General features: G+C 43.1%; 1 protein-coding gene across 1 annotated transcript in view; it reads right to left on the reverse strand.

Moving 5' to 3' along the window:
- Nucleotides 1–13,703, reverse strand: part of PDGFA (platelet-derived growth factor alpha polypeptide) — a 40,445-nt gene that overhangs the window by 25,127 nt on the left and 1,615 nt on the right. Inside the window, exons 2-3 of the mRNA XM_009320059.1 lie at nucleotides 6,272–6,407; nucleotides 3,961–4,148 (exon numbers count right to left, since the gene is read on the reverse strand). Of these exons, the coding sequence (XP_009318334.1) occupies nucleotides 3,961–4,148; nucleotides 6,272–6,407 (324 nt within the window). The remainder of the gene's footprint in view (nucleotides 1–3,960; nucleotides 4,149–6,271; nucleotides 6,408–13,703) is intronic.

The raw sequence follows: 13,703 nt of genomic DNA on the forward strand, positions 1-13,703 counted from the left end.
GGCACGCTGGATGCAGTCCCCGCGACGCGGGAAGCTGAGGCGGCCGCGGGGCACGCTGGGAAGGCGTCGGGATCGGGGGGCAGTAGGCAGAGCCGCCTCTGAGGGCGGTTTGGCGGTGGCTCGGCGAGGGCACGGCTGGAGGAAGGGTCCGGGGGCAGAACTGGAGGGTGCTGCAACAAACCCGCAATCCCTCCCCTGGGGGGGGATGGCAGATGGGGTGTCTCTACAGCCTCTCTCTGCAAGCGGGAGCAGCCACGCCTTGCCCTCTGTCAGGCAACTTGCGATGGCAGGGTTCCTCTCACGCTCTTGAGGGCACCTCTTTCTGGTTTTCCATCTTGTCTTTACCTGTATTGGGGTTTCCCTTGTTTCTCCCATTCTTAAACTGACCTTTGATACCTGTCAGCTGGTCCTGCCTGCAGGTCCCACCAAGTGCTGGCAGTAATCTCCAGTTAAGCCACAGCTAAAATCAAAGTGCTGTTTATCCTAATGACAGAAACAGCCACTGAAGAAAAATGTTCTTAAACCTGCAAACATTACATACAGCCACTGTACCCACACACGCAATTTGTTCTGCAAGGCCTTTTTAACCTCTTCAGAGACTGGGTAGCTCTGCTGAAGAACTCATCATGAATTTCTGCATTTTTTTCCATCTCCCTTCAAAACCTCTGAACAACTCCCAGATGACAGCTGAGGAGCTGCTCCTGCATTCCTTCCTTTCTAGCTCCTTTTCTCTGTGTCTTTCCCTGTAATTTACTCTAAGAATATACTAGGTTAAATTTCCCCCGATCAGCTCAACGTTGAGTATTAAGAAATGGCTAAAGCTGGTATGGCTGTGGCTCCAGGCCAAGCAGAAGGCAAAGCTGAGGTAGATGGACTGATTTAGCTTTTGTTTCTTAGTTTGGAAATGAGCATTGCTGCAAACAACCGTAATACTCAGCTTGGCTATTCAAAATTAGCAGTATAGGCAGGATTTGCCCTATATTATTAACTCCTTTTTGCTGCCGTGACCAAATAGACGAAGAACATCATGCTCAACATTACGAGAAACCTCTTGGGAAGACAAAGTTCAGAAACCCCCCAAATAAATTACGGTCTGGTACTTGGTAAATACTTGATCTCGCTGTGCAGAAGCAACAGAATCTGCAGCTGTTACTGAAATGCTTTTGCAGACAGGAGGAAATATATCTGTAATAGACACCGACACCCCTAACTCACCAATCCTTGTCACCATTACTCTATCAGGAGAGAAATGCAATTCTTTCCTTCCTATCAAAAAGCAACTCCCAACCAGCCGCTTTATTTCAGTCCGATTTTTGCAGTGCTGTACAGGTACAGCTTGCTGAACAGAGATGTCTTTAGAACCAGGAGGCTGTGCTCTCATGGGCTCACTCTGTTACGGTGCAGGGCAAGCCTACCTTTTACTAACCCACCCCATGAAAGGGAAACCTTAGAGGACCCGTTTTGGGGAAGCTGTGCCACCAACACCTCTGGCTTGGAGCTTCCTTACAGCTCCAATTCCACAAGCCCATTAACGGTACTTCACTGACCAAGGTGCAGTGAAGGCAAAGTAAGGACAACCCCGAACCCTACAGCCTTTCAATCATGTTCCCAAGAAAGGAATGCCCCAATACAAGCACCTCCGCTGCCCCTCCCACACTGCCATGGCTGTCTTTTAACCTTGACTACAGTGGCCCTCAGTAAGACAAAGAAAACACCCTTTGCTCTCGCCTGTTGGATGATGCAAACCCACTTGCTGACCTTTCTGGGTGAACATTTTTCTAGTGTGAATGGGCCAGCTATGATCTCACTACCTTGTCAATGAAGAGGAAGTGGGGAAAGCCTTTTCAGTGCTTAATCAAAAGAGGGCTTTTATGCAGCCTGACATCAGGGGAAAACACAAGACGGCTTTCCAACCGCACTGCAGGAACAGCTGAGAAGGCTCTCCAAAACCGCTCCCCCTACCTTTCCAGCGACCCTCGCTCTGGGCCAGCTACTTAATGGCATGAGCAGACATTCAGCTCTGAACATAGGATTGGCAAAAGGCTCATAAAACCATCAATTATATCAAAGCTACAAGAGGATCTGACTCTGGAGGGCATAAATATGGATTCTGTTCGGAGATTTCTGGTGTGACAGTGGGGTCAGCCTACAACCTTTACAATGAACATCCTGTTCCTGCTTGACCTCTTGTCCTTTTTTTTCCCCTCTACTTAGTAACTGTTTGGAGCAGCCTTGGAGCTTGGAAAAAAAAAAAGTCCTCCAAAGCTGGCTGACGTATATTGATATTGCTGGTGGCAATATATTTACACAGCCACAAAAACCAGCTGCTCAGCTGAGCCTACTTTTAGCTTGCGCCCTACTAAAATGAATGCAAATCTAAAAGCACTAAAACCATACCAGCAGACTGAATGAGCAACTAAGGTTTCTTTAACGTGGTGGTGCGCTGGGGAAGCAGCCCCAGCAATGACATTCTGCAAAGCTGCTGCCATTAGTGGAGTTTGCAACTTCTAGGGAACGCTCGGTGTCCCCAGCAGCAGGGGACTTCGACAGCCAAACCTCTCTCTCTCTCTCTCTCTCTCTCTGATCTGACCCATCACTGCAGGGGTAGGAAACAAGCACAGGCTTGCAATGTCATACACAAGTACCAACAGCAAGCTCACAACATACAGCTCAACTCTTTGCTGGGCATCTCCAGCTGCTTTGTATGTATTAGCTGCTACACAAAATTAACTGGAAGCTGTATCAAACCCAAAGGCAACAGCACTAGATATTATAACCCTGAGGCACTTTACTGTTTAGGTCCTACTCTGAATGGCTTAGAATTGTAGTGCTTCAACTTCCCCAGTTTGTTCTCAGCCCTCAAATGATTATTGATCCCAATTTTTTCCTCATTTTTAATTGTTTCTGCAAAGTGTATCCCCCAAAAGAAGGGCAGCAAGCAAGTGTAAAGTGTAATTATTTTTTGAAAGACTGAGGAAATCTTTTCAGATGTTTCTCCAGCTTATTTGGTGTGAAAACATTTTTCAGATGTTCAGAAATGGAAAAGAAAAAGAAATCCTGCTCAAATGCATGCCTGTGTGTAGGAAAAACAATTAACTGGCTTAAATGCTGTATTTTGTGTTTAGGACGTACAGCGCTACGCGGGTTAACATTACCTTTCTCAATAAGAAATCCACTGCAAGTACAGTGATCAGTATGTTGTGCTGGGCAATTTTATGTTCAAGAATGTGTTGGGTTTTTTTTAAATTCTGCTCTTAAAATACTCAGGGCAACAAGAACTCGGAGTCTTAACAATATAAATGCTAAGTGTAAGTCTAATCTGCTACATGCAGATGTAAATCAACATTACTTGTTTAAATACTGATAAAAATTAGAACACGGTGAAGCCAAATGAACATAAGAAATATTTCACGTAATATTTACTGGAAAATTGCAACAGGGATTTTGTCTAATGAGTAAATACAGCATGAAGCCGTTGAGTCTTCTATCCCTGGGGTAAGATAATTTGAAACACATTTTTTCAGATCAAAAGTGTTATGTTGACAAATATAAAAGCCCAATTTAGGCTGCATAATATTTAATTAAGAAAACAGCATTCCATACTGTGATTTATTTATTTTTTTAAGTCCAATGCCCCTTGAGTCATTTTATCTTCTTAGCTTTAAGATTTGTACTGTGCGAGATCATGGGAAAGACACAATCAACTTTGTTTTCATTACAAAAGAAGAAAAACCTAAAGGGAATCCTGTGAAAATCAAATCCAAACCCAAGATTTTCCAATGATCATGTAACTTGAAAAGGCCATCTGCTCACTCAAAATGGAGAGGAGCATTGTATCTGATCCTCCGGCTATGAGGATGGATAATAAAGATCCAGGTCATACAGAACAGCCACAAGAATACCTGGACTTTTTAGACTTAGGAGGACCCTCTTCGGGCTCTGCAGCCACGATTTGCTCACCTTGACACTTCTGTGATGTATCCGCGATGGCTGGCATTTCACACTGCTGGTGTTGCAACAGCCAGTGCAACGTTTCACCTCCACGCAGGGTGGCCATATCAGGAAGTTGGCAGAGGTCGGATCAATCTGACTCCGAGGTATCTCGTATATAACCGTCCGTGTTTTGCAGACAGCCGGGATGGCTTCCTCTGCGAACACAAGAAATTCACACTGCCAGGTGAGCAGCTGCTCTCACCTCAGAGCACCCAGATACTTTACACCATCGATTTGAGCGGCACCCTTAGCTGGCGGGTTGAGCTGATGTTCTCGGTTCCCATTGCTTACTGACAAGCCGGTGCTGAGTACTGTTTGCCTACCACTAAGCTGTGTGTGCTAGCCTAGAGAGAAGCTTGACTCACTCCCAAAAGCCCAGCCCTAAAGCGAGGGTTTACAATGGCCTGGCTCCCAACATAGCTCAGAGCACATACCATTATCTAAGACAATTCTGGCTCTTTAGAAGTGACAGCAAGCCAGGGGCTTCTCCAGATTAGATGATCTGCTGTTATTTTACAATATTTGGGCCACCGTTGCACACACATACTATCACACAAACATATAATACCTGGCAAATACCACCACAGAAGTTGCACTGAGGATATCTGTATCACACCCAAATTTGCTGAGCTGGCAAACAACCTATGCCAGCTTGAAACTTCTGAGTCTCGGGTTTCCACCTCCAAAACCTTAACAACCCCTCATCAGGGAGCCTGGTCCACCTGCCATCCCAAAGGGCAACTGCCATTTTTTGAATGAAGTTATCAAAGCTTTGTACATGCTGGGTTTTATTTAATGAGTTATTTTTTGAATAAGGCAAAACCACAAGAGTAGCATGACCGAAGAACCTGCAGTGTAATTTTCAGCTAAACCAATATCCTGCTGGGCTCAGGTAAGATGAGCTTGCAGACAACCTTTTCAGCCACATGAAGATCAGAAAGAGTAGCTCCATGCTGCGGCATGATGCTGCCATGAAAAATCCAAACCATGTATCGTTCTCAACCTAGGGACTCCCTAAGAAGTCAAGGTGACAATTCAAAATGGTCCAGAAAATAATAGCAATTGCAGGGACAACTTGTTTGATAGTAAGTTCTCAGAAGGCAGCTTAGATTTTTTTGCCTTACAGTGGAAGCAGTGATAGCTTTGGGTTAGATGTGTCAGGGAACTGGAATACTGCCTGCACTTCTTCAGTTACTTCCGAAGTACAAGAAGTTCAGGCCTGGCCTGTGCCCATAACATGAAAATCTAGGCTTAGTTTTGAAAGAGGTGCATTTCAGCCAGCTAAATAGAGTGAAAATTCTTCTTCTCAGTCCCCAATGCCATGAACTCAAGAAAATTAACGGATCCAGTACTGTAAGATAGCTGGCAACTCCTACAAGTTATTGAGCGTACCCAGTTCCCACTGACTTGCATGGGGAGGCATTCAACACCTTGCAGAGTAAGGTGCCAAGCGTAGCAGACTGTTTCAGAACCACTGTTCTCTAGAGGCATTCAATGTGACGAGCGCGCTTGCCAATTCACACTGCAAATCCATGCTGACAGCATGCTGTGCTATCTACTGGGTAGCACCGTAGCTTAAAGTACAAATATATTGACTCTGAATTACCTATAATAGATAAGATCATGGATCTTTTCCACAGTCAAATGGAATAGTGAAACACTCAGATCTAATCAGATGAACAAGCATTGCATACAAATCCTATTCTAAAATTCTTTAACATCTCTTGAAATTTGTATTTGGGCTTTGTTGGATCGCCATCATTATTGTTTAATAAGAAAAAAATCCCCTGCAAACATGCCTGGTGCCCTACGCAATGACGGAAATCAATGCCCCAGCGTTTCAGTCAATGGCTTTTAATTTTTTGGATAAACTGTTTTTTTCTTTTGAATAAAGAGTCAAGCTGTTTCCTTTTGTGGAGCTTCTGTACTGAAAACTCTACCAACTGTTGATGTTTTTTAAAGCACACTGCTGTAGTTGTTCCCCACACTATGAATTATACATTGAATATCACAGCATTTTCTAACCAAGGTCTAGCTTTCTAACATGCTGCAACAAGAAAGTGAATGTAAAGAATTTGCGCTTGTCTGTCTCCTATGGACATCCTCCAGAAGACAGCTTCTCAGGCAACGGCTCGTTTTGTGCAAAAAGAAAGGCAGAAACTAGAAATGGCCTTTCTCCTTTGTGCGTGTCACATTTTTCCAGCGAAATGTCCTGCTTGGCTGACCAAAAGCACCCCCTCTGTTTTTACTCCCCAAGTACAAATAGCTTGTTTCTTACCAATGCTTCTTTTTCTGCGAATGGGCACAGGACGATTCTCTTGCACATGTTTAGCAGAATGAACACTATAAGATCTCAAGTTTGTTTCTGAAACATCATCATATCCTAAAACAGGAAACAAAATATTAAACCTCAGCTACGTTATTCCATCGTTGTCGCTACAGTGCTGTTCCATACATATAAATCTGTGCTGTACGTGTGCACAAGGCCAAATCCTGCTGCAATTAGTCTAATGTAACTCCTGCCAATGCAATTGCAAGGGCGTAAGGCAGGGAAGACATAGATGTTAGATGTCATGTATAAGCATGCGCAATTTAATTCTAATATCCGTTTTACTGAAAGCCCCCAGAAGCAGTGCACACTCTGTGACACAAAACCATATCTAAAGTAAAACAGTTGCATTTTTATGTGAAAGGCATAATAAAGCTTTTCTTACTGGAAAGGTGTAGAAATAAGAACAATAATATTTCACGTGAAATGTTTCTTGCAAGAAGTTTTTTGAAGTTCTGGCATGAAGCTACAGTAGAAAATATGGTATTACACACCCAACAACAACAATGCTGCCTCTGTAAATTTTCTCTTGCTTGGTTTTCAGGGCAGTACTAGGACAGAATCAAAAGCAAAAAGTAACTAGCATGGATTTCCTTTTAGCCTCTCTGTTGCAGAACAAATCCCCTGTGAAGTATCCTAACCTTTGGAGGGGCATCTGAAGCTACTGCAAACTCTGGGACTCCATCCAGGCTTGTCTTGTTCCCTAAATAAGCCTACCACATGGGTTAAAGGGCCATGAGAAAAAGCAAAGATGGAAAACTTGGCATTTCATTTATCATAAAAAACAACAAAATAACTGCTCCAACTATTTGGTTTTGTTAAGTGAAGCAGTCCAGGTCATGTCCCATGCAGTGGGGTTCTGAAAACGACAAGCACAATCTGCAAACAGGGGATCAGGAAGATGTAAGCAAACTGAGAACTGCATACAGATTCCAGTACACCAAAACTAAGATTTTTAGCACTCTGCTGCTTGGAGTGCCCTCTGTAACATCGCTGGAGAGTTTCAAGGTTTCACTGCTGGCGCCAAAGAAAACTATGATGTACACTAAAAAATGTAAATGGTTATTACACAGTACTCAATTACCTTCTCTACATGCTACCAACGTCCTACACTCCTCTGTCTTCTGCACTGTTACGCTCCCTGCTTCCAGTTCATTTTGCATCCACAGTTGACTGTGACTCTGGAATTTGTTTTATTCTCAGTTTTATTAGTAATGCACATAAGGGTCTGCTCTACAAACCAACCAACTCCTTTTCTCCTCCCTCCAAGAAATCCTGCCCTAAAGAGCCTGCAGCTGGTGAAACCAACCGCAGAGCCTGGTAAGACGTGAAGACAGTGGTACCTTCAGCACCTTAGAAAGAGCTCTGCGTCCCCAGGTCTATCTTCATTCCTTGGAAAATACTATCATAGGTAGTTAAGAGAAGATGAAATGGGAGGTCCGAGCGGCAGTGCCAGGATCACCCACTGGTCCTGTCTATCTTCCTAATCAGCTGCACAGATCCTTGTCTGAAGTAAGTCAGTGTGAAATCCAGACTCTCAATTTACCGAAATAAGTTGGCTCCTACTTCCTATGTAGAGTGCTTGTTTCCCATTGATTTCGATGGGAAATTTCGGAACCTGATTAGCTGATAGTGGGCCTTATTTGCAGTCCCAGTCCTGTAATGTAACACAGCAATGACTAATAGATTTTATTTCTGCTTTTATTGTACCCCATACTCCAGGAAATTCATCAGTGGGATAAATAAAATGGCTTGCCTGAGACCCCAAGGAAGTTTGCGACTGAGCTGGGGAGCAGAGCCAGGTCTCCTGCATCCCAATCCAATGGCACCAGGCCATCCACCTGATCCCAAATGGTGTTATGCAAAATGAGGACCCGTTCTGATGTTCCTCCAGCCCTCTTCTGCTTCCTAACGCTCAGCCACCCAACACCTTCATGCTGACCTCTTTTTTGGCAGCTTCCAGTTGTCGCAACCTCTCCCTCAATTTGAGGCAACGAAGTGATACTCAAAAGCAAGCAGCATGAATTCTGCTCAGTGTAAGATCCAAGCTAGGCTCAGAGCAAGAAGCATCTCTGTCTGCATGCAAACAGTGTTTAAAAAAGATTAAACACAAAACTAATGCCTTTAATCCGAACTGCTTGGTGGGCACAGACATCTTGCTGAAAAAAGAAACCATCGATGATGCCAGCTGTACGGCAGGCCTGAGCCACAGGTCCTAATCCCACATTCAACACGCTGGCATAGCTCCCTTCTAACATGACTGATTTCTTGCTGTCTTGTTTAAAGCAACTGGTAAGACTAAAGGAATAGTATGATCAGCTAACCAATATGTTAAGCCATGTGCTTATATATAACTGCTCAACTCAGCTGCAATTAGCCATATTCTATCATCATGTTTATAAAGCAAAATGACATGTCGAGGAGCATGTGTTGCTTATAAGATGATTTCTAAGGTGAAGAAGGCCTCTGGCTCATACTGTATCTCACTGTCTCGCTACATATCTTAGGCATGTATATCATTTCAGAAGTTCATGCCTTGCTGGGGGGGGTTAAAAAAAGAGATCTACACAGCTAGCACAGCAGACTGCAAAACAAGTTCCAGTCAAACCTCAATGCATTATGCAACACAAATTATATTATTTCTATTGACACAGCATCAATGTGCTTTTTTTTTTAATAAACAGAATTATGGAGTGCATGGCTGGTGCCAGAAGACACTATAATGCTAAAGGCACTTGGTGTCCCCCTGATCCCCACAGGCATTTGGAAGGAATTCCACTGCCCAGTGAAGTCAATGGGAAAATCACCGCACTTCAAGCAATCCGGAAGTCAACAGGAGTCCTGCCTGAGCAGGACTGAAAAATCAGAAAGTCAGCTTTGAAACCCACACTTGACTCTGGATGTGTGGCCAGAAGACTTTCTTTTATTTCATGGAAACAACGATGCTACGGTAATTACAAATAGCACTCTCTAGTTTGACTTTAAAGAAGCCTGACACCTAATTTACCATCCGGCAAAAGGATTCCCAAACGAATCACATCAGGATTTGCATCAATTTCCCCCCCCCAATGTACGGACTTAGGAGCATGAAGTTGCAGGATAAGGTGTTTCAGCTCTTAGCAAAGGAAATGGGAGTTTATGGGTGCTTAGCGCCTCACAAAATGAGGCTTAGAGCAGAAAGCTTAGAAACGGGTGGTTCTTAGTTTAGAAATTGAACACTGCTTGTCACTAAGTGAAGATGGAGGATGCTGCATGGAGCCAGATTAATGCAGCTCTCTTTTAACGTTTTAATAATAAAAAAATGTTTTCGTGGCAGCCGATCAAGGAATTTCTCTGTAATCTTTTATGTACTGACAACATATCAATGATGGGTAGAAAAACTCTCGCAATTAGCCTTGGTCAATCCATTAGTGTAGCTGAAATTGTTCTTTTTTGTCGAACTGGCATTTTTCCACTGGGTCATAGAGTATAAATCACAGAGCTCCTGCGACATTCTGCCAATATGTGATTACTCTTCTCCCTAAATAAGCATGTGGAAAGTATCCTAAGACTACTGTTATTTTATATTTAGCAATTTATACTTTCACATTGCCATCTCCTTCCCAAACAATTTATGTGAGGTACAATCTCCAATATACGCAGTCTTAACACAAACCCTTCTAGATGTCACTTAGATGTGCATCCAAAAAGTATAGGTCCAAGACTTCTAGTACCAACAGCAGCAGCTTAGGAAAATTCTCATTATCTCTTTTTTCAGGAATCCAATGTAAGGTACAATAAACTGAAATGGTCTGTCTTACAAATCGGTCCTAGAGCCAGAAAGCCCAAGGCAACGTCAACCTGTTTGTTTGATCTTCTTTCTGGCTGATGCAAAGTATGCCCTTCTGACATCCAACTGCAGAGATAGATGTCATTAAGTTTTCAACTTTGATCTATTAAAGGAAATGTAAGTAGCAGCCTGCAAGATCCTGTTTTGTTTAGGTTTTTTCCCCTTTACCTAGGTGCGATCAACCAACTGTAAGGGAGGAGGAGGATTGCCTCTATCACCTGTCTCAGGGAAAACACAGGACACACGGCAGATGCCCGCCTCTCATAATGTTTAAGAGGTGCAAGGAAAGCTAACACATTGCACTGTAACATCCTTAATTTGAGCGCCACACCAAAAGCCACAAAGTCAACAGAAGATTTTCCAATCGATTGAGCTCTGCAGCAATCCTAACACTTTTCCATGAAAGTATACTGTTAATTTAGAACGTTTCTCCACTTAACAAAAGCTGCTCTGCTAGTTCTTAATCACAGGCCGTTAAATTCACATGGCCTAAGGTGACCCTGTGGTTGATGCCCTTAAACCATGCAAAGAAGCACGCTCAGCCCTGCCGTTTCCCCACGCAGGGAGATGACTGGGGGAAAATCTGTTCCCAGCGGGAGGCAAACATAATAGGTGATGAAATGAACTCTACCTCCCACAGGACAGATGGGAGAGGTGAAGCGCGAGGAGAAAAACCACGCTGCTAAGCCAAAGAGAACTTCACAGGCAGAATATAGGAAATGCCCCCGTTTCGGTGATTTAGTCTGTTAGTAGTAAAACTGTACTCTGCACGCTACAGCTGCCTACTTCCTGGGATCATGCACGCTTTCTGTTTTAAATAGGGTCAGACTCTGCTCTCCGTCACGCCAATGAAATTCCGTTGCTGACTATGGATCCCAATCATAGCAAATTAATTTAAGACCCTGTTTTCTGATATAAACAGAGATTTTCCATGTTGCCTTTACAGGGATACCTCTTTGAATCGGACACGCAGCACTGGGCTCTGACAAATCGGCCTTGATTTTCTTTTTTGAATACAATGATAAGCTCCATGTTGGGTAGTGTTTTTCTTTAAGTAATATGCCAGATGGTCTGGGGGTGTGGTTTCTAATTTTATGAAGGGGGTTATCAGTCATCTCTGCGCTACAATATAGAGACCAAATCTGTCAGAATAGAAGAAAAACCTGCCCACTCTGACTTACAAAACTTACTTTTCCATTTAAAAATATATGCTTTGCATTGCAGGAGAGAAAATGACTGTTCTTCCTTCATTTTCCACAGATTCTGCCTTGTTACTCAGGAATATCAGACATTTTCTGCGTGCATGCCTGATCCTGCAAACTCTTCCCTTACAAGATCATTCTTAATTCTCGAGTCCACCCACTGAGTTTAAACAGGGCTACTCACACGCAGGAGGACTGGCAATACCATGCACTAAAATGAGGGAGAAAATAATCACTGGAGTGTTTTTATTCTGAGCCTCAGTTTAAATCAGTATATGCTACAAAATAGAAAATATATCTACTGTACAAGCCCTCACTGAACTAGCCCTTCCCTAAATGCAATTACAGCCCTAAGGAAATACATTTCAGAAATACCATCTTACCAGTGACAACTAGAAAACATTCGATTTGCTAATCCAAGCCAATACTAAATATAGTAAACAGGCACAATCCTGTTTACTGAAGAAAACATGGGAATTTCAATGATCGATTAGTCACTCTGATAAACCCTTAGTAAGAATTACTGACGACAGTAAACACTGCAGGACTGTGCCCAGAAAATGTAAATGCGGGTAGTAAAGACCGGTTACTCTCTATGAAGATCCAATCCTGCCTGTGCAGCTCAGAAAAGGAGCACACGAGCAAGAACAGGGTGAAAGGCTGAATACTTTGTTTTTATTTTTTAATATTGTTTGAGTTCATGTCTTAAGGCATCACTGTTTCATGTTGAAATAGTAAAATATTTATGTGTCTTGTTTCTCTAATGGTTTCTAAACTGACAAATTGCATGAAAACAGCAAAATGAAATGGTAAACTTGTGGCTGACCTCTTCAATTTTTGGTCATGCATACTCTGGTTAATATTTGCCACGAGTTAAATAATTATTTTCTGAAATAAATTTCTCTCCTCTGCTACATCTACTAATTTATTCAGCTCCCGCCCTTGTCCCACTTCTCTGCTTGATTCTCTTGCAATGGAGCCATGTGAACTTTTGCTCTCCTTGTAAGCGGTATTTAAAAACGAAGCATGTGCTTGTTACACTGGGGTATTTGAAAAAATAATGTATTCTGGTAGCTATAGAATACTGACTCAAACGCAGAAGCAGCACGCAGTGCTTTAAAATGCTAGCGCTCAGATCCAGCCCTTCTGCAACAGCAGCCAAGCCTTCCACCGAGTTCACTGGGAAAAAGATTTTAGCGGTAGTGCACTTGTCTGGTCCAAAACAGTCTTCAGTGGGGAAATATGTATTGCATACCCCTTCCTGTTGTGAAAGCTTCTTTAATTGCAGTGATAAGCAATAATGATGAAGCACTGCTCTCCAAAAATATTAAACCGATGCCAACCAATCTGGTAATTAGTAATTAGCCTCTGTGGTAAAGTATTGTGCAAGAGAGAAATATTCCCATTTTCAGCGTAATGGGAAACCATTTGCTCCCTAATCACATGAAAATTGAAAGCTATGTCTGTAAAATACGTTCCTCGTGCATTCTTGCTCATTAATACAGCACTATACAAAAAGCAGTGAGTTAAACTCTAGAAGGATCCTGCAACACTGAATGAAGGTGATTGAACCTGGCACAGACTTTACAAAAATACACAGCATATGGTTTAAAAGGAGATGGCCCGGTACCAACGCAAGCAAGAACTCATTCATTTTTCTCCATGTTTGCTCTTCAGAAAGATGCAGGTTTCCCTCAGGCACATCAAAGGTGCCGGGTTTATTCTCTCTCAACTAAGGGAAGAAATCACCAGGAACAAAGTGCATCAAGTGAAACCAAATGATAAGAAACCCAGTAATACAGTATTTCTAGATCTGATTTACTGCTGCAACGATCTGTTTGAACTGCACGTTCTCACTACACCCATTTGCATGCCTAATGAAGCAGAAAATAACCCTGCACTATTTTCTTTTGGAAAAAAGTGTATTTTTACGGGTAAGCTTCATACGCAGGTTCCTGTTTAAAATCAGCGCGGACAGTTTATTTTCCTTTTAATAAAGCCCAGCGCTTGAAGAGACATTACTTCATTCATAAATATTGTTTCAAATATTTTAAATACCTCTAGGACAGTAGTTTAAAGATAACAGAGCAATGCAAGACCAACAACAAACCTTATGGAAATTCTTCTCCGCTGAGAGACAGAGAGGTCTGAAAACACAGAGGGTCACTAGGTCCCTCTCCACCCTGAACCCCCCGAAGTTTTAATTCCCGGTCGGCCCCCTGGCTGCCGCCTCCCTTTGAAATAAAGCTCCCCCGCCCAGGGCAGCCTGGCTCTTGAGGCTGGGTCTCGTCCCCGAGGCGGGGCAGCCCGGGCCGCGCCGCCGGAGCGGCGAGAGGTGTACGGGGCGCTA

The sequence above is a fragment of the Pygoscelis adeliae genome, unplaced genomic scaffold (assembly GCF_000699105.1).
Source record: "Pygoscelis adeliae isolate BGI_AS28 unplaced genomic scaffold, ASM69910v1 Scaffold242, whole genome shotgun sequence".
Taxonomy (NCBI): domain Eukaryota; kingdom Metazoa; phylum Chordata; class Aves; order Sphenisciformes; family Spheniscidae; genus Pygoscelis; species Pygoscelis adeliae.